Source organism: Adiantum capillus-veneris, chromosome 11 (assembly GCF_014529385.1).
Source record: "Adiantum capillus-veneris isolate H3 chromosome 11, ASM1452938v2, whole genome shotgun sequence".
NCBI lineage: Eukaryota > Viridiplantae > Streptophyta > Polypodiopsida > Polypodiales > Pteridaceae > Adiantum > Adiantum capillus-veneris.
This window is the reverse complement of record NC_140941.1, coordinates 146,734,086-146,755,185: the sequence shown is the minus strand read 5'-3', so window position 1 is coordinate 146,755,185 and position 21,100 is coordinate 146,734,086. Positions and strand designations below refer to the sequence as shown.

At 40.9% G+C, this 21,100-nt stretch overlaps 1 protein-coding gene across 5 annotated transcripts in view; it reads right to left on the bottom strand.

Annotated features, from left to right (window-relative positions):
• Positions 1-20,604, bottom strand: part of LOC147448180 (plasma membrane ATPase-like) — a 167,821-nt gene extending 147,217 nt beyond the window's left edge. The window contains exons 1-3 of one of the 5 annotated variants that reach the window (XM_086524040.1): positions 20,432-20,604; positions 19,356-19,436; positions 775-858 (exon numbers count right to left, since the gene is read on the bottom strand). In XM_086524040.1, coding sequence (XP_086380166.1) covers positions 775-858; positions 19,356-19,394 — 123 coding nt within the window. In that variant the 5' untranslated portion in view covers positions 19,395-19,436; positions 20,432-20,604. Of the gene's footprint in view, positions 1-774; positions 859-19,355; positions 19,441-20,261; positions 20,284-20,431 lie in introns of those variants that run through there. The other 4 variants (XM_086524039.1, XM_086524037.1, XM_086524036.1 and 1 more) reach the window with 4 other exon arrangements.
• Positions 20,605-21,100: the final 496 nt, after the last annotated feature.

Below are 21,100 nucleotides of genomic sequence, written 5' to 3'. Positions count from 1 at the left end.
GGAGCTCAACAAAGGCAAGATGATGAGGGGAAGCAATGTGAAGGTTGGGCGTGATGGCACCGTAGGGTTTTCCTCTTGAAAATTAATGAGCTATGGTGAGTGTTCCTAGGCGAACCTTCTCACTTCAATGCAGAAGGAGATCAACTTCTTGGATTTGCACTCATTATCCCAAGTGGCTTTATCAAATACTCATTCTTATCACGACTCTACTTGTATTGGTAATGATTATTGTTTGTTTCCTTTGGCCCTCCAACCAGTTAAAAACTCTGCATTTAAAAAATAAAACTATGCATTTAAAAAAAAAACTCTATTTTTCATTAGCCAAAAGGGGAGGAATCACTAAGGCCTCACCCCTTTGGGGCAGGCCAAAACGAAGGTATTGAATGAAAAACTCAATTTTTACACAAGGATCCTATGTTGTCACATAGTGTACCTAGCTAGCATTACGTTTCCAATATCTCAGTAATGCTTCGTAGAATTTCTCAAGTCTGCTATTTGGGGTGTGTTTGATTTTAGGTCAAACGCTTTAGACCAAGAGTGTAAGTGCATTTCGACGAAAGACCGATCCCTTAGAGGACTTAAATTACCCCCAAGTATGCTATTGCTTGAATCCTTTTGCTAGTCAAAACCTTAACTTATTCAAAAAATACGAGTGTGTAGACTAACAATGTTGCAAGGTTGATCAATTTATGGAATTCATTTTTTGCTATACAATAATGCTTGTTTTTGTTAAGAAAAGAGGAAAGGTCAAATGAGGAAAGGATGACATGTTACCGGTTTCTCTTCAAGCTTATTGGGTCCATATTGGCTCAAGAGTTCTTGAGCTTGTTCTGAACTGAGACCCTCCTTATTTATGCTCTGCAAGAATTGATGAAAGGTACAATTAGCAAGCGCATAATTCTACTCACACTTTCCAAAAGAAGAAATTGATGCTTTCTTGTAGCCCCTTTTAGACAATTATTTGAAACCTTTGAATTTTGTGATAATTATTTTGGTTCCCTTTTGTTGGTCAACGACTAGCTTTAGAGTGGTATGAGTCCTAACAAACATACGCAAGCCTTTATAGAAGATGCTTATGTTTCCTTGTTTATTACGTTCTATTTATATTTTCTTTGATGGGGAGCAAGACATTAGCTAACCTCACAATATTCCTATAAGACCGATTGTGGTGGCTAGTTTTTGTTAATTATTTTTAGAAAAAAAAACTGAAGTGATTCTTGCTTCTTAATTTTTATTTTCTCTTTCTTTTTCATCCTCTTTGATTTTATGGGTGATTTTCTTTGTTCTCTCTCTCTCTCTCTCTCTCTCTCTCTCACACACACACACACACACATGCACGCACGCACGTGCGCACACACACAAAAACACAATTTGGTTAAAACCATTTTTCTATCGTTTGTGTCTTTTTCATCATAGAAGCAAAAATTTCATGAAGCCTGCATACACATCATTCTCTTTGCAAATTAACATACAAGTGCACTTGCTTCATCACAAAAAACAAATTAATCTAGTCCTTTCCCATGATGTCCTTTTTACAATGCTTATACATGCTTTTTTGCTTTATTAAACGAGCCTTAGTGAAGAAGGGAATAACTTTCCCATGTGAAGCATTGATTGATTGAAATCTTCATCATTATTTTTTCTTGTAAATGGGTCATTTCAATTAAGAGCCTTGTAAGGGTCCTTTTCATTTTTTATATGTTTTCGAATGTCAATGTTGTTGGGGACAGGTGCATGTGCCTTGCCCAGCCGCTTAGGCTATGGCTGTCTACCAAAAATCGTGCGCGTAGTAGCATTGTTTTTAGATTTGTTTTTCTCTTTGTAGAAGACAGAACTAAATATTCTTTCCGCTTTACACATCCATTTTGGCGTGATCTACAACTTTGTAGAAGAAACTTTTTTCAAATTCCTCACCATTTTGCTGATATTCAGCTTAGACTGACTGTATATAGAAATTGCAGGTTTTCTATTTTCGCATAGTGTGCGAGTTTCACGCACTTCTGGAAGTACGGGAGGTACTCTAAGTTGGGTGCATACATTTTGAGATGAATATGCAATTTCAGCTTGTGCAAAGCTTGTGGTTTGAGAGTTTTTTGGTAGATTTGGGCAAAGAGTCACGAAGCCATTTACACACTATCCAAGTGGTCTCTTGAGAGACATAGTTTTGGGAGCATAGAGGTGGAGCTTATTTCACAGGTTTTCTCAGGATACTTTGGCAGTGATGTTGTGCATAGATTCATGGTCTTTGCGGATGGTTTGCATATGGTGATGGTGTATGGTTGATGCCCATTATACATGTATTTTGGCGAGCACTTTTGAGTGCCGGTGAGCTCTCTTGAGAGCGTTGTTTTGCATTGATTAGGTTTTTGGATTGCAACTCTTCTGGTGCTTGTTTATGCACAATCACTCCGTGGATGCACGTTGAATGTGGATTGCCATTGTATGTAAGATTGTGGAGCCATTTTGACATTTCTACTCAATGGCATTGAGTAGTGTTATGATTTATGGTTTAGAGTCCTCTTTCTGAGACTTTAGTGATTGAGTTGGACTCCCACTTTGACACGTTTTGTCAGCTTGGACACAGTCTAGTGTTCTTGTATCCACTCTCGTAGGAGTGAGGATTGTGTATGCTAGTGTGGCTACAGACTTTGCCAGTCACACGTTTCACACGTTTTTGCAAACTTTTGCAAGTAGTTTCTCTTGTGGATGCGTTTTGAGCTAGTTTGCTCTCTACTTGTGTATATGGTTATGCACTTTATGCTTGGTTGAGCAGTTTGTCCTAGTTTATGCTTGCACATTGTGGATTGTGGAGTTGTTTTATGTATAGGTGAGCATCAATTTTAATGCCTTTATTCATGGTTTTCATGATTGTGTAGTGGCCGAGTGATCTCCCACTTTGTTGCCATTTTGGCATTCACTTATGGCAACATACCTGTGTGACATTGAGAGACGGCGGTCTCATTCTTGTTGATACTTGCGTTGTTGGCATTGTGGTCACACGGCACGTTAGGCGTCGTTGTTTTAGGTGTACGAGACAACATTGGAGATTTATGCATGGTGCACATGAGGTGTTGACACATGCTAGAGCAGTGGCTTCATATGCCAGTGATGGTGATGTCACATTTGCCTTTAGCTTCCTCTTGATTACATGTCTTTAAGCAGTGACACTTCTCCGATGAGGATGCAATTTTCCATGTCACATCACACTGTGACTGGTTTAGCACTTTGTCTAGTGGGAGTTTTGGTTGTCTACACTTGGCCGATGGTTCGGCATTTGATATTGCAGATGTAGGAGATGTTTGTTTGTCATCGCCCATTGCTGCATCATACACGCTACGACATGTGCCCTATGTTACTCAGCTAAGACAGAGCTTGATCTCAATGAGATAGCTAGTTGCTTTTGGCTCTCAGACACTGCTTAGAGAGCAATTTTTGCAGATGCATTGCAATTCATTAGTGATTGCCAGAGGAGCCCGCATCGGCCTAGTATATCCTATGCATGTGTCTGAGGTTCAAGATGGTGTAGTCTCAATTTTGTTGCTGGCATGCTTTGAGCAAGAGACGAAATGTGTCTCTTTTGCAGGTGAACTCCACTATGCTCCCGAGATAGAGCATTTAGCTATGCAGGTCGTGCCGATAGAATCTGTAGAGACAGAGATAGAGCAGCAAGGCTCTAGTGAGACACAATGGTGTTGTCAGAGTTTTTGCAGGTAGAGGTAGAGTAGGTCTTCTGCCTAGAGACACAAATAGACATGGAGTTCTTTGATATGCTTATGTTAGAGGTTGATGAGTTGGTGCCAGGACGCACAATTTTGCCTATGGGTGCTAGGGACGTAGGGTTCCCAGTGTCAGCGTTGACACATCCATACGTGATGGGTAGTCCTGATGATGCAGACTATGCACATAGCGTAGGGGAGGCGAGTACAGCCAGGGTTGCACAGATTTCGTCAGCATTCATGCGTCTCAAGTACGACCTATTAGTGTCGAGGCCCGACCTAGCAGCTGTAGTGGGAGCATTTCCAGCAGGGATTTTCATCCATGCGATGACTAGCACTAGCATGATGTATAGTGGAGTTGAGTTTTGTAGACCATACAAAGTAGTCTACGAGATTTACATGCAGGCTCTAGTGTGGGTCGCACGCTTGCCTACCAGAGAGCCGATACGACTGCATGTAGATCGAATGAACGAGCCAGTGGGTGTAGGTTGAGAAAGTCTTTCACCTTCTTTCTTGTACATACTAGTAGTTTAGCTAGTAGGACCCACTTATCGGCACATTTATCTCTAAACTAGATAAAATTAGGCAAGGTAAGCTTTTAATTAGGAGTTATATGGAGAAGATTAAAAAGCTTACCAGACAACTAAACAAGTTGCACTCAGCAAAGTGTATGCATGCTTGGTTTCTAAGTGGATGTAGAAGCAAGAAGCACAAAGAACAAGAAGTGTCAACACCTATCAAAAAAATTTGATGACTTGCTACAAAGAGCTCTAAAATTGGAACAACAAGCTAAGAAGGAGAAGGGCCGGAAAGGAAAAGCAAGCTCAAATTTGAGTGAGTCAACAATTGAAAGGTCATCAACTAGCTCTAGTTCTTAGAATGATAAGGAGTCAAAAGATACATCCACGAATAAGAAGAAGGGAGTGTGAAGTAGAAATTTCAAGGAATTGTCTAGATAGATCTATGAGATCTCCAAGACCAGACCTCTTGTAGGGAAGGTTGAAAGAGGGTTGAAACATCATGTACTAAATACAAATGCAAAGAACATTGTTCTTATGAGTGTTGTTAGTGTCCATATTTCAAAGCTTTTGGGCACCTATGGAATAGCTATAAACTTAGAATCCATCACTTCAAGGAGGGGAAGGATTTCTTCACAATAGCTTTGACAAACCCAAAATGAGTCAAATTGAAAGGTTAGTGTGGATTGCACCATGAGCCATTCATATTGAATTGCAAATAGTGATTGCATTCTGATAAGCTTTGAGTACAATTAGCCTTCTTATGTAAGCATCATAAGTGACCTTTACACATCAGGGACAATTGACTTTTTTCCGAAAAGGGCAAGATTCTAGCTTGGTACTTGACCTTTCACTTGCCCTATAGGATATCACATTGCACACATGGCTTATCACATGGTTTCACATCGCACACATGGCTTATCACATGGTTTCACATGGGTAGTGCTTACACGGTTGACACATTGGGTAGGTGGCACATTGGATAGGGAGAGTTCTTGCGGTGCAGCAAACCCAGAACCTAAACAACCCTCCCCGTGTGGGTTTTGCTACATGGTTGACACATAGGGTAGGTGGCACATTAAATAGAGAGAGTTCTTGTGGTGCAACAAAATCAACACCTAAATAGCCCTCCATGTCTGGGTTTTATTGCACAATAGGTTGATGATGATAAGTAGCACTCACTCAAATTCCTCCCCTCAAAACACACAAAGGGTGAGGTACACAAATTGTCTTCCCTAACACTAAGGGTGTAGAAACATAATCCTTCCCCCCCTTTAACACAATTAGGTAGAAAGAACACAAAATCTCCCCTACACATACTATTAAAAAGCACACTCCTCCCATACACAAAGAGGGTATGGCACACAATTCCGGCTACAAATTTTTACACATATTTTCATAGGGTTATTGTTTATAATTTGGAGGATTTCTCACACAAATAGGCAATTGGTTGTTGTATTTTTTGTTGTCCTTGCTATGACATTTTTGGTGTTGTTGTTGATTTTTCTTGCTTCTTTCCTTTAATTTGGGGAAGGTTTTATAATGAAAATGGCAGTGTCTAGCCCCCTGACAATTTTGGGTGGAAATGACAAAACATAACCTGGTATTTTCTCCTAATGTGCTATTTCATCACAAAAATTGTGTGCATACATTACTTGATTTGTGTGAAAAAAATGTGTGCTGGTGCTCAAAGATTAAGGCATTCGTGCTTTTGTACTTCACGAAGTTAGAGAAGGCACCGATGCTTTGGGCTTGTAGTGCCTTGGAACATTGACATGTGAAAGCCTTTGAAGATAAAAGGAACTCAAAAATCCTTGATAATGCCAAACTTAGAGACAAGAAAAACCAATCAAAATATACTAAAATCACGAGACAGTTGGTTTGCAGAGATGGCGTGTGGAGAAGATAGGATAGAGAGGAAGTAAGGCTATCAAGTGCATAGCACTCTGAAGCGAGGATGCAGGTGCTTATATGTGATGAGCATCGATGACAACTCTGTGTGTGTGTGTGTGTGTGTGTGTGTGTGTGTGTGTGTGTGTGTGTGTGTTTGTTGATAGGATGGTGGGGCTTGCACGGTGATGATGTGGTAGTAGCTTGGGGGTCGATGTCGAGGAGCAGTAGAGAGACTCAAACATTGTAGTGCCACACTATCGATTGCTAGGTGTGCAATGTTGACGGTGAAGCTACACGTTGGTAGAGAAGGCCGGTATATTTTTTGAGTGTTGATGGGAGGTCGGTTGTAGCATTGACCCACAACTACATGTGAAGTAGGGGTCACGTATGGCCTTGGCTCGAAGTCAAGAATTGTAGCGATTGCTAGCACTAGGCAACATGTCACTCGTTTCTTGGCTTGGATTGAGGTGTGGGACAGTGTTAAGGTGTCGACCAGTAGATGGTGTAAGTGGGCTCAGGTATTCACGTGGGGGTTTTAATGTGAGCCGAGAATATGGGCTCTCAAAACTCCCACTTGGAGAGATTAGGGATCTTCCAAAACAGAAGAGATTTGATTAAGGTTGTCGAGAGCACAAATTGCTCATCGTAGGCAGCCTTTGAAAATGTTTGCAGACACCTAAAATTAGTGATTCCTTCTCTCTCTCTCTCTCTCTCTCTCTCTCACACACACACACACACACACACACACACACACACCTACCTAATAACACACCTAATAATGGCCACACATTCACACAATGCTTAGGGTTTCTAATTAAGTAAACAAAGCACACCCTTCTAATTAACCAAGGAAACTATATCCAAATAGAAAGTGTAAGGGCTCACATCAAAGCTCTTAGAGAAAGCAATGCACACACACAAGTTGTGAATGCCAGCTGTGCCAATGAGGCTATTTATTATGCAAAAAAAATCGACACAGAAACTAATTAGTAAAAAAATTAACCCGACTCTTAATTAGACATAATTATTTCACGAGGGTAGTGGGCCATGGATGTGCCCTCAATGGGATAATTAGGATCTAATTAGAGTGTTTATTAGAAGTATGAGTGACATTTTTTATGGCAAAGAGAGGGTGCCAAACAATCTAGCAGAGAGAAGGTATTTAAGATCGATAATGTGATTAGGAAATGCTAATCATTGAAAGGCTCTGATACCAATTAAAAGGTTAGGGTGGATTTCACAATGAACTATGCATGTTGAAATGAGCTAATGATTGCATTCGAATAAGTTTTGAGTACAAATGGCCTTCTTATGTAGGCAGCACAAGTGACCTTTACACATCCGCAAGGGACAATTGACTTTTCTCTGAAGGGCAAGATTCTAGCTTGCCCCTTAACACTTCACATGGCCTATAGGGCATCACAAGGCACATGTGGCTTATCACATGGGTAGTGATTACATGGCTGACACATGGATTGAGAGAGTTCTTGGAGTGCAACAAACCCTACACCTCAACAAAAACAAGATAAGGTAGTTAAAAATGTCAACAATGGAGCCATACCAACAATATGGCTGGAAGAGAGCAATACCAGAATCTTTTTGGTCTCAAGGCAGAGGTAGAGCTAACTATACTAGACGTAATTTTAGTTTCCACATATGTGGAAAGTAAGGACATTTTGCTAGAAAACATCCAAACAATCTGAAAGCTAAAGTGGTTGAGGAAAAGATGGCAAAGCAAAATCCAATGCACACGATGACTCAGAGCATTGGAATTTTCATCAGAGAGATACTAGATGAGCCAACTAGTCAAACAAAGCAAAGAAAAGAGGCTCATAAGTGGGAGAAACAAAGAGCTATCTCAAAGGCAAAGGGAAAGCCTAAGGAAGTGGATGAGTGGCAGGAGTTGAGGGCGTTGGTAGCTTAGATCAATCAGCATCTGGAATGGAGGAATCAAAAGAGATCAAAATGCTCAGAGGCCAAAACCATCCAAAGGATTTCGTTGGTAGCTTCAGAAGCTTTGAGAGTGGAAATATCGGCTTTTGAATCTAGTAAGAAGAGTGTTGAGTAGGCAGCAATTGGGAAACCAACAAAAGGGCCTAAGGAGAACCCTGAGAAGGAAGTGTAGCAACTTAAGATTGACTTGTTTAGAGCTAATAAAAAGGATCTAGGTTCAAAAAATGTTTGCAAGGAACAATCTGAATGCTCAATCAAGGATCCATTAGCAAGAAAATAGAAGTCCAACAAAGGCATGGGTCAAAGATAGTTTTCCAAAGGGGTCATTAAGTTCAAATAGCAATTTTGGAAACGAGTAAGAAAAAATATATATCAAAGAATGTGAGAGGATCCAGAAGCTGACCATTGAACTAGATGACATCAAGAGAATACTACCCTGAAGCTATTAAGTTCATAAGAAGGCAAAAATAGAAGGATTTTGGAGTCATGGCAACATTATGGTTTGATATTGAAGACGACAAAGTATCGGCCATTCAGATTGACTATAATGTGAGAAAAGAGTGGAAACCACTTTCAGGAGTCATTCTGGATGGGGGTGTTGGAGTCAATATACTCAGCAAACATGTTAGAAAGTACATAGGGATAACTAAAATGAAATTTGTACCTTTTCTTTTATAAGAATGGTAGATCAAAGAATCATGCAAGCAAGTGGTCTAATTGAAAATGTTCATATGAAGGTCAAAGATCTGAGAAGGTCAAAAACATCTTTTTGGTTCTAGATATCCAAGGTGCATATGTATGCTCTTAGGAAGGCCATGGTTGAGAAGTGCAGGAACCATCTATGATTATGCTGGCCAAACATTAGCCACGCAAGGACCCAACATAAGAATCTAGATTAAGATATATAATACCATAAGCTCAAAAAGGGAAATGTGAACAGAGGAGTTATGCAAGAAATATGGGACCAAAAAGATAGAAAGAATGTTAGCATCGATGAATATCTTTCCCATAGCCTAAATAGACCTAAATGTAGTCATATAAGATTAGATGAGAGCGGAGGAACAATGAAAACAGTATCGTGATAATTTTATTTAATCAAATCAGGGAGAAAGACCAGTTAGCATGGATGGTAGAATACCATAAGATAGAGAGGTCCAGACACCCTAAAGAACATTCATTTGGAAGAACAAGACTAGTCACGACTGCTACAGAGCATAGACATTAGAATGCACGAGCACTTGAACACACTAGGGTACGATATGAGGGAAGTGAGGATTCAACGAGTTTAGATAGCCCTTACAATGAATATGCAGTGGCCATTCGTATAGAGAAAGAGGCCAAATCCTTGGCCATAAGGAAAGGAGATGAGAAGCCGAATTGGTTATGTTACCAGACAACCAAGAAATAGAAGAATGAAACCTGAGATCAGAGTTCAATCCAAAATCTATAAAAAATGACAAACATTTTCAGAAGACAAAGGTCAAAGAGAAATCTGGGCAACTATTCCAAAAATATAAAGATACCTTTTCATGGGAGCAGACGGATCTAAAAGGTGTTGATCCAGAAGTATGCCAACATCGGATAGCATTGAAATCAGTTGCTCGACCAGTCTGATCATGGAGATAGCATATGAATCCAAACTATGCAAAGAAGGTGAAAGAAGAAATTGAAAACCTTCTCTAAAGGTGGGTTTCATGCACTAAAGCTACCAATCACTGAAGTTACCAACAGTGATTGGTTGTTCAAAATTGTGGTAGTTCCAAAGAGAAATGGAAAACTTAGAGTTTGTGTTGATTACAAAACACTGAACACCCAGAGTTTTGGATGGGTACAATAGGTATAGTGAGTTGAAGATAGCACCTAAATATCGAGAAAAAAACAACATAATTGAATGGGATCATGCATGTATCCAATAATTCCATTTGGTCTATCTAATGCTCAAGAAACCTTTTAGCAATGTATGATGGAGATCTTCAGTGTTGATGCCTGACCTAACAGATGTAGTGGAAGCATTTGCAACAGGGATTGTCAGTCGTACGGTGATTGACACTAGCATGATGCATGGTGGAGCTATGCAAATCATACAGAGTTGTTTTCTAGGTTTACATACAGGCTCTAGCATAGATACACATGCTCACCTATCACTAGATCCAGTACGGTTGCATGTAGATCGGTTGAGCAAGCTAGTGGGCGTAGGTTGAGAGAGTCTCTCACCTATTTTCTTGTACATACGTCTAGTTTAGATGGTAACACTCAAATATCAGTGCATCACCTTTGAGTAGGAGGTTGTTGGGGAAAAGGAGGTGTGCGTTTTCCCGGTGCCATATGTTCGACCACTAACCCCTTACCCTTATTTTTGTATATACCGAGAATAAGGAGCTCCCCACTACTTTGAGGTTTTCTTCACTCACACAGCAGTGCACCTCTCTCTTCTTTCCTCTTGTGCAACGCAGTACACACACATGCATTTTGTACACATATTGTGCAAGACATGCTAGTAGACTCTTTAGAGACAGATGTAGAGTGGAACTGCTCTAGTGTAACACAACAGGTGTTGTCAGAGTCAATGAACAGATAGAGGTAGAGTGGATCTACTCCCTAGAGACACTTGTAGAGATGACCAAGATGGTGAAGGAGTACGAGCGGAAGTGCGACGCGAGAGAGAGTGCGAGAAGAAGAGCACGGCGATATGGTGAACTTGCTCTCCTGTAATGTGTAGAGCATAGTGAGTTCTTATTAGGTTTTAACAAAAGAATATGTGTACATACCTGGCGGCCCGCCCACTTACCTGGGCGACCACATTGGGCTTTATACCCCAACAACCTCCCACTTAAAGTCCAATGTTGTACTTTAAGTGTGAGAGAAGCTACTATACAAGCTAATATACAAGAGATGTAGAGAAGTGATGTACTACCCTACACCTAACTGCTTGCGAAAATGCGCAAAGCTCTCTGAGGGAAGTCCTTTTGTAAGTAGATCAGCAGGATTTTTTGTGGTGTGAACTTTGACAAGCTGAAGTTGCTTATCCTCGAGCATTTCCCTGATGAAATGATACTTCACATCCACATGCTTTGTCTTTGAGTGATAAACTGGATTGCGAGCCAATTGTATAGCACTTTGACTATCACAATATAACACAGGCATCTCTTCTTTGATTCCCAAATCTGTTACTAGTCGATTAAGCCAAATTGATTCTTTGCATGCCTCTGATGCTGCAACATATTCAGCCTCTGTAGTAGACTGAGTAACACAATCTTGTAATCTAGAACGCCATGATACTGCTCCACTAGCCAATGTAAAGACATACCCTGACGTAGACCTTCGGTTGTCTAAGTCACCTGCATAATTTGAGTCTGTAAAACCCTTTACACTTAGCTCCTGACTCCCATAGCATATACGCATACTCTTTGTAGCTTTCAGGTATCTCAATATTCCTTTCACTGCCTCCCAATGTTTCTTGCCTGGGTTTGACATGTATCGACTTACTACTCCCATTGCAAATGCAATGTCTGGGCGAGTAGCAATCATTGCATACATCAAACTACCCACTGCAGACGCATATGGATCTTATCCATTTCAGCCTTTTCTTCCTCAGACACAGGGCAATCTTGTTTGCTAAGTTTCATATATGGTGGCAATGGAACACTCAGTGCCTTTCCCTTCTCCATATTGAAACATTGCAAAACCTTGTCAATATACTCTGTTTGAGATAACCAAATCAACTTCTTTGATCTGTTCTCTCAATGTGCATACCAAGTATATGACTTGACTCACCCATGTCTTTCATGTCAAACGATTTTGCCATCTTTGACTTTAAAGCTGAAATTTCTTCCAAGTGCTTGCCAGCAATCAACATGTCATCCACATACAAAATAAGGATCAGCCAACTACCATCCTTAGCCTTCTTTGTATATAGACAGTGATCGAACTCACTATGTTTGTAGCCTTGAGAAAACATAAACTTGTGGAATTTATGGTACCATGCCCTCGGTGATTGTTTTAAGCCATAAAGACTCTTTAACAACTGGCATACCCAATCTTCCTTGCCTTTCTCAACAAACCCTTCTGGCTGCTGCATGTAAATTTCCACATCTAAATCACCATGCAAGAAAGCTGTCTTGACATCCATTTGGTGCAACACCAAATCTAATATGGCAACCAATGCAAGAAAGCATCTCAATGTAGTCATCTTGACCACCGGAGAGAAGACTTCCTCAAAGTCAATGCCTTGTTCTTGCTTAAAGCCCTTGGCAACAAGCCTTGCTTTGTACTTTGGCTGACTATCATGAGCGGTGATCTTATACCTGTAAACCCATTTAGAAGGTAGAGCCTTTTTGCCCTGTGGTAATTTAACTAGCTTCCATGTCTTGTTTTTATGCAGAGCTGTCATCTCTGACTGCATGGCCAATTGCCACTTCCCGGAGTCCTTCATTTGCACTGCTTCCTTGTAACATGAAGGCTCATTGCAATCAGTCAACATGACATAGTTCATAGATGGAACAAACCTATCAGGAGGTCGCGTGACACGTCCAGATCTACGCACAATAGGTGGCTCAGGCTCAGCCACAACCTGTGGTTCCACTCTATCCTGTCCTTGCTCCTCTTGAGCAATGACATTTTGTCTTGCACGTGCAGGTCCATCTTCTTGGAAGACAACTCTTCTAATCTCCTCAACCCTCTCTGGTTTAGAATGATATTTGGATTCATTAAAGTGAACATCATTGCTGCGGACAACCTTTCTGGATTCGGGATCCCAAAGTCTATACCCCATCTCACCAGAATTACCATAGCCTAGAAAGATGCACTTTCTACTCTTTGGCTCAAGTTTGTTCCTAAATTTCTTTGGAACGTGAGTATATGCCTCACAGCCAAAGACTCTGAGATGCTTGTATGAGGGCATTTTGCCTGACCATACCATCTCTGGCACTGAATCCTTCTGCAAAACCTTGCTAGGAGATCTATTTACAAGATGAACAGCTGTTGATACAGCTTCAGCCCAAAAGCCATTTGGCAGCTGTGCATTAGACGACATACTTCTGACCTTCTCTTGTATGGTCCTATTCATCCTCTCAGCAACACCATTTGAGGAGGATTGTAAGGAGCAGTAAGTTACGTTTTATACCTTTTGATTCACAAAAGTCCTGAAAGGCCTTTGAAACATACTCTCCACCATTGTCAGTGCGTAAGCATTTAAGCTTCTTGCCACTCTGATTCTCCACAAGTGTCACAAACGTTTTGAAAACACTAAACGCTTCATCCTTGTGCTTGAGAAAGTAAACCCATACTTTCCTCGAGTAATCATCTATAAATATCATAAAGTAAGAAGCTCCCCCTAGAGATAGGTTAGACATAGGTCCACACAAATCACTATGAACAAGTGCCAACTGTGTATCTCTTCTACTGCTTCTATGCTTATGTGGCTGCTGTGTTTGCTTACCATACAGACAATGTTCACAGAATTCAAAATCATTAAATGAAAAGCCAGGCAAATAACCAGAACGAGATAAGATTTCCATTCCCTTCTTGGACATATGTCCTAACCGGCTATGCCACAAAGAAATGTTCGGCTGCTCGGTTACATTGATTACATTTTTAACATTTGATACGTAAATCATGTAAAGTCCTCCAGACTTTACTCCATGTGCTACTGTCATAGAACCCTTGGATATCTTCCACATGTTCTGTCCAAAAGTGGTGACGTAGCCAGCATCATCAATTAAACCTGTGCTAATCAAGCTCTTTGTAATTGCGGGAACATGTCTCACATTCTTCAGCGTGAAAGAAGAGCCATTCTGAAACTTCAATTGAACCTCTCCAACACCTAAGATCTCACATGTTTGCCCATTGCCTAGCCGAACATGATCTTTAGTGGTCACATAAGAAGTAAACCACTCCTTGTTTGGAGACACATGAAGTGATGCCCCTGAGTCTATAATCCAGTCACTCAGTGCATTTCCATCAGATGCTGTAAGAAGAACTGAGTCCATTGTATTCTTCAAGAAGTAGATGTCTCCTGACACTAGACTGTCATCCTCTGCAACAGTGTTTGTCACATTTATTTCTTGAATCTTCACTGAGGACTTGTTCTTCTCACCGTGGTCTTCAGCTTTCTCTTTGCCTTTTTCTGCTTTCCATTCTCTGCACGGTCTCTTTTCATGTGACCCTTCTTGCCACAATGGTAGCATTCTATGTCACTCTTGCCTTTAGCACTGCGGGACTTGCTATGAGACTGATTCCTCTTTCCACCTTTGTACTTTTCTTTGGTCCTTCCCCTGACAACTAAGGCTATTCCTCTGCCTTTGTCCATTGTCTTTCTTTTGGTTTCTTCAGTAAGCAGACTTCCTTCTACACCTGCTATGTTCAAACCATCTAGAGGTGCAGAATTACTCAAAGCTGTGCAAAAAGTGTCCCAACTTTCCGGCAATGTGATCAACAGGAACATAGCTCTAACAGGTTCATCAAACTTGACACCTTGAGCTGACAACTGACTGTAGATTGTGTTGAATTCATTCAGATGATTGGACATAGGTGTCCCTTCTTTCATCTTCAAGTCAACAAGCTTCTTAAGCCAGTATACATGTGAATCTGCACTCTGCTTCTCATAAAGATCACTCAGCTTTAACCATGCTTGATAAGCCGACATCTCGTCTGCTACATTGAAGTAAACGCTTTCTGCCAAAGTCAGCATAATGGTAGAGAGTGCCAATTCATCCATTTCGCTCCATTCATCTTCGTCCATATCTTCTGGTTTTATCCCCTTGAGCTTTATAGGTTTTATCTGCTTCTTTTGTACCAACACGTGCCAAATCTGCTTCTTCCACAATGGGAAATTGGTTCCATCCAACTTCTTGATATAGTAAAGAGCAGTGTCCTGTGATCCAGCCATAGCTACGCTTCACAGTGGTTTACTTTCCTGGGAAAAATTCGGCAGAGTTTCCCCTGTAAACTGACCTCTGAACCAATATCAACCTGTCAAATGAACCAAGAAAGCTTCAGATTCTGCATAAATTTTGGCAGAGTCTCCTTTGTAAAATGGCTCTGGTGTACTCAAAAACAGCTCAAACAACATTGTCTCTCTAACACTATAAGCTGCGGGTAAACCTGTCCTGCACCTGTACTGTCTCTCACTGTTCTGTCACTGTCCTGTAAGCATAGACTGTGACAATGCCTCAACGGCAGTAAAGCAAAGATGCAATCCCAACTGTCTAACTCACAGTCAATACATCCTAGCTGCCTATCTAAGGGTGCTCGAGGGATCGCTCCAATACTTGTATCACCGAAAGGATCTCAACATTCGAGAATCCCCCAGCTCAATAAAACCTCACTCGACCCTCAACAAAGGCTGCAGTAAATCTGATAGTACATAGACTTCCCACAAAGTCATACATCCACAAATTTCCCACTATATGCTGTAACCGTTGCGGCTGTTGTTTGCTGCGTGACTCACAGGCAGCAAACCCTCAACAAACATACATCATCTCTGACAATACATCCCATGTAAAAGTACCTGCAATGTCAAGATGAAATCTGGAATATCAAGCAGCAAACACAAGCTACCTGATGAACTAGTGGATGTCGCCTACAGTATGTGTGTAGATGCGCCCGTGTCGTATGTGACACGCCTCCAAGGACTGTGAGCCGTCCTTTGATGTGTAGACAGCCACAAATCAACACTCTGGGAGTGTCGATATCCTCAGCACCTGCAGTCGTAGGCCGAAAACCCCAAATTTGCAGAGTCGGATCTGCACCCGCCGAGACCACGTAGTCGAAAATGGCCTGCGTAGACCTTTGTCGAAGCCGAACGGTGGCCGAGATGAGCTCAGAATGAAATTTTGAGAACACCAAGCCCTTCGGGTTCTCCCACAGGATTTGGGGCCGTGTCTTCGCCTGTCGAATTTCACTCCAATCTGAGCTGGTGACTCTAGCCTCCTGCAGTGCTGCCCCGAGCCTCGATCTGAGCTCTGATACCAGTTGAAGGAGTACGAGTGGAAGTGCGACGCGAGAGAGAGTGCGAGAAGAAGAGCACGACGATATGGTGAACTCGCTCTCCTGTAATGTGTAGAGCATAGTGAGTTCTTATTAGGTTTTAACAAAAGAATATGTGTACATACCTGGCGGCCCACCCACTTACCTGGGCGACCACATTGGGCTTTATACCCCAACAGATGGAGCTCTTCGATATTCACATGTTAGCAGTTGATGAGTTGATGTCAGGACACCGTTACGCCTATGGATGAAAGGGACATAGTCATTCCAGTGTTGATGATGACACATCCATACATAATGATTAGTTTTGATCATGCAGTGCATGCCATATCACAAGGGTAGGGTAGGATAGCCAGGTTTGCACAAATTTTGACAGTGTTCATGGGTCTTGTGTACAACCTACTAGTGTCGAGGCTCAACCTAGCAACTATAGTGGGAGCATTTGTAGAAGGAATTTTCAATCGTACGATGATTAACACTAGCATGATGCATTATGGATCTATACATACCATACAAAGTTTCTTGCAAGGTATACATGCACGCTCTAGTGTAGACACATATGCTCTCCTATCACTAGAGCTAATATGGTTGCATGTAGATCAACTGAGCGAGCCAGTGGGCATAGGTTGAGAGAGTCTCTCACCTATTTTCTTGTACATACTAGTATTTTAGCTAGTAGCATCCATTTATCAATGCATCACCTTTAAGTGGGAGGTTGCTGGAGTAAAGGTGATGTGCCTTTGCCTGGGGGCCAGATGTTGAGTGTTCAACCACCCTTTAACCGCACTAACCTTATTCTTCATATACTAAAGACTAAGGAGATCCCCCCACTACTTGGAGGTTTTCTCCACCCACACACAACATTGTGCTCCTCTTCCCTCTCCCGCATCGCACCACGCACACATGCATTCCATGCACTACGCACTCTTTCACTCAAAGAGACCTTTTGATGAGAAATAATAATAAGTGGATCAAGAGGCAGAAAAGAAAATTCAAGAAGAACTCTACACTGCTCAATCCCTTGGTCTACTGTAGACTTCACAAAAAGTTCACCAAGAACAAATGTTTAGCAAAGAGGATGGATGAGCTTAGAATGTATCAGCTACCTAGAGAAATACAAGACCCCTAAAGAAGCACTCAAAATGCTCACAGATCTACCAATTTTTTTAGTTTAAGGAGGCCAAGGTGCAGTTAGGCTATCTACCAAAACTATGTATGAAGAGAAGGTAAAATCCCTCCAAGAAAATATTCAAACCATGCAATACATGGCTATAAGCTTGGTTGAATATATTTAAAGAAAAAACAAGCTAGCTAGATAAAACACCAACAAAAGGAAAACTTGGCAATAAAAGAAATGTGGATGTCACCAGAGATTAATACAACAAAAAGATACTCTTGCGACCAATGCCTTCGGTGGATATGATGAAGTGTCTCTGAAAGATTATTGAAAACTAGCTAGTTAGAGAAGATTTGGCTAGAAAATGAGAGAGTTTTTTACTTGATTGTGCCTAATGGTTATCCAAATATATCCAACCTATTGCTTGATGTTGAGGAGGTGGATGTCTAAATCATTTGAAGAGCATGCAAAATGGTATCCTCCATGGTTAAATTACCTAGCCTTATCTCCCCAAGTTACTACAAAGCTGAGAAAAAACTATGCTTAAGAAACATGTCAACATACTATCCATATAATGCTGAAAAAAACATATGTCCAAGAAACATGTCAATCTACTATCACTAAAAGGCATAAAAAAAGGTATGTCCAAGAAACACATCAACCTACTATCACTACATTCACTAGATGTGGCCTACATTATGTTGCCAAAGATAGCAACTTTAATGATCTTTGCTTGTATTTATACTTTTAATAAAAAAGATCACCCCTTCATATCATTCTTGGAAGGAGAGTACAAACTCTCATAATACACCTTCCAAGAATGTAATGATGGGACTTTACTAAAGGGTGCAATTTCTTTCCACAACACACTTTACGTACAATTTTGAGGAGGATTTTTGCATAGGCTTTTTTGAGCATCAAAGGAAAATATTCATGTGCTCAATTAGGAGTTACATAGTAGACTTGTAGCATATCAAGTCCAAGAGCATGAAGTGCCATCCTTACATGGAAACACAAGAAAGGATGAGATGCTACAAGTATGGTATTGACCACATAGTGGCCCAAGGTAAGGAGCATCATTACTAGGATGGCCATAGATGGCCACCAAATTGGTTGGGGGAAATGAGGAGCCCTTAGTGTTTCCACCATAAACACAAGAAATGATGAAATGCTACAAGTGTGCTATTGACCACATAGTGGCACAAGGTCAAGATCATCATTACTAGGATGTCCATAGATGGCCACCAAATTAGGTAGGGGGAAAATGAGGAGCCCTTAGTGTTGTGGAAGCTAAAACAAAGCCTAAGTTACTATCATTTTTCAATGTAACATGGGATTGTAAGAAAATGTGAATAATTAATTTTTCTAATTTTCTATTTGTAAATGTTGAGCCATCATTATGCGTTGGAGAATTTGAGAGCTTCCACTTTGTATCTTCTTTATTAACTGGTGAGGCATGGTGACCTAAGTTTAAAGATCACATTTTATATTGACACCTTATTGCTTTGAGGAGAAAACAATAGTATGGGCTGCAACTTTCAAAATGACTATGATATCACCAACAAGGGGATGAGCTCAAGAAAATAGGGTTGCATAATACATTGGTATTGTAAAAAAGCTTCACTCACTTGGAAGTTTTTTGAGCCATCATGTAGCAAGTGTAATGCATCCAATCTCCCAAACCATCATGCATCCATTCCGTGCTCAAGATCGTGCTTTTATGCATCTTTTGAATGCTTTTGCTTGCTTCCTATGCAATTATAGGAAGTTGATGTGAGGGGTTTTGATGCATCTTTATCATGTACTCCATAAGCACTTCCATGCCCATAACCTCAATTGAAAGGGATCCTCACTCAAGTAGTAGGAGCACATATGGTGTTTGCGTCTTAACTTGGAGAAAGTTTATAAGAAAGCACTTTTGAATATTATCAAACTCTTTCCAAGTAGACTTTGAGGTACTCCCACCCCACACTTCAACTCCATGAAAAAAGAACCAATGTCACCAATGTGTCAAAAAGATACTCTGTGTGTGTGTGTGTGTGTGTGAGAGAGAGAGAGAGAGAGAGAGAGAGAGAGAGGGAGATAACAAAAACTAAAAACCTAGCTCCATTTAAATACGTTTTTCAAGATGATGATCAAGCCTTGGTTTTTTCATACTTAGTATTTGCTTACCTTTATGTCAAAAGTACTTTCTCCAGCAATTTGTTGCATGGCAGCTTACTTGAAATGTCCTTTTTCTCTCCTTTTTTTTCTCTGTCTAAATGAAAGTTTAATCATTAGCCTAGCCGATTAACCTAGTTTACCTTATGAACTTACATGTACTTTTAGTAGTTGAGGACTATTGAAAGAGATGCAAGGTCAAATGAAATGCTCTTTTAGATAAGGAGATACAAAGGAAAAGAAGAAAGAGAAGTTTTGAAACTTCTAGCTTCTTCTTGCTTAGATATCATGTTAGAAAAGTCAAACAATGCAGTTTTAGGCTAAACTTGTTGAGGTAAGTGACGGTTTTGTGTTCCATTGGTAGGTTTTTGATAATAGCCAAACACATTAGAACAAAGGTTTACTTTCTTTAGACCTTAGAAGTCATCATAGCATGCATATCTCAACATAGTTGGCAATCCTTGAGCTATTGTAGTATAATTGCCTTCAGAACTTGAATGCTTGAGCCCCCCTTCCCCCTTGTATGAGATATTTAGAATAGTAACAAAAAATAGGGGTACATTGATGATGCTCAAGTGTTATTGATGGAGAAGGTCTTGACTTTTGAGTAGTCATATATATAAATAAATAAAAATATACACACATATACATGCATACATACATATACAATTGTGTGTGTGTGTGTGTGTGTGTGGGGGGGGGGGGGGGGGGGGGGGGGGGGGGGTGTGTGTTCTATATAAATATGACTACCCAAAGGCATATATATATATATATATACATACATGTATGTATATGTATATATATGACTTGGGGTAGTCATGTACACATGTATCAGGGGACTTTGGTTGCTGAGGCAATAGACTTTGTGTTGAAACTTGAGCAGCATCTGCCTAGATTAAGTAGTGAAAGGGAGCCCACGTTGACCGTCATTTCGGCACTGGGACTACTAGAGAGCCTGTGTCATGAAGGAGGCGGGGAATGGCCCTGCTGCTAAAGTTTGAGGGATGGCGCTCGAAGAGACATGAACACAAGGCACACACTCTGATGTCAAATACCCAACACAGCAATATTCGCAAAAGCGTACTCACATGATGAAGGCTCCAATGTCTTCTGCACGATGCACGAGAGAGAGAGAGAGAGAGAGAGAGAGAGAGAGAGAGAGAGATGGCTGCTTGCTTCGACGTGCAGGGTGTGTATGGGAATTGCAGCTGCGCCGAAGGCTTTGAGAAGCGGGCATGCTGCTGTTGCTCGTACTTGCAATGGAGTAAAGGGCAAGGTAATGAAGTGCATTGCACTCTAGCCCTCACAGCATCTGACGTTGGGGAAGCTGACTGCCCTTTCTTTTTGAGCCTTTGTGGATGCTGCGCATGCTTTCTTCTTGTGAGGGCGGCAATGGGCATCCTCCTCTCTTTTTATGTGAAATCGTGTTCTGCAATTGAAATAGCGAGAGATTCCCAGCACATTTTGGACTAGCGTGCCATAGTTGCTTCTCAAAAATCAATATGTCGATTGGGAGTTAACATATGTCAATATCAATAAAAATGTACAAACATGGTTTTCAAAATAACGTTAAAAATGCATTATGTGCTTGCATGCTTGTGCCCATAAAAAAAGAGAAAGCACCATATGTAAGTATGAACCGTAAGGAGCATGCCCTTCACTCGTATATTTGCGTTCTCTTCCGGTGTTCAAGGGTCATTGTATGCTTCTCTCCAATGTGGGAGGGTCATGACATTTTTCTATTCCAATAACGGAGG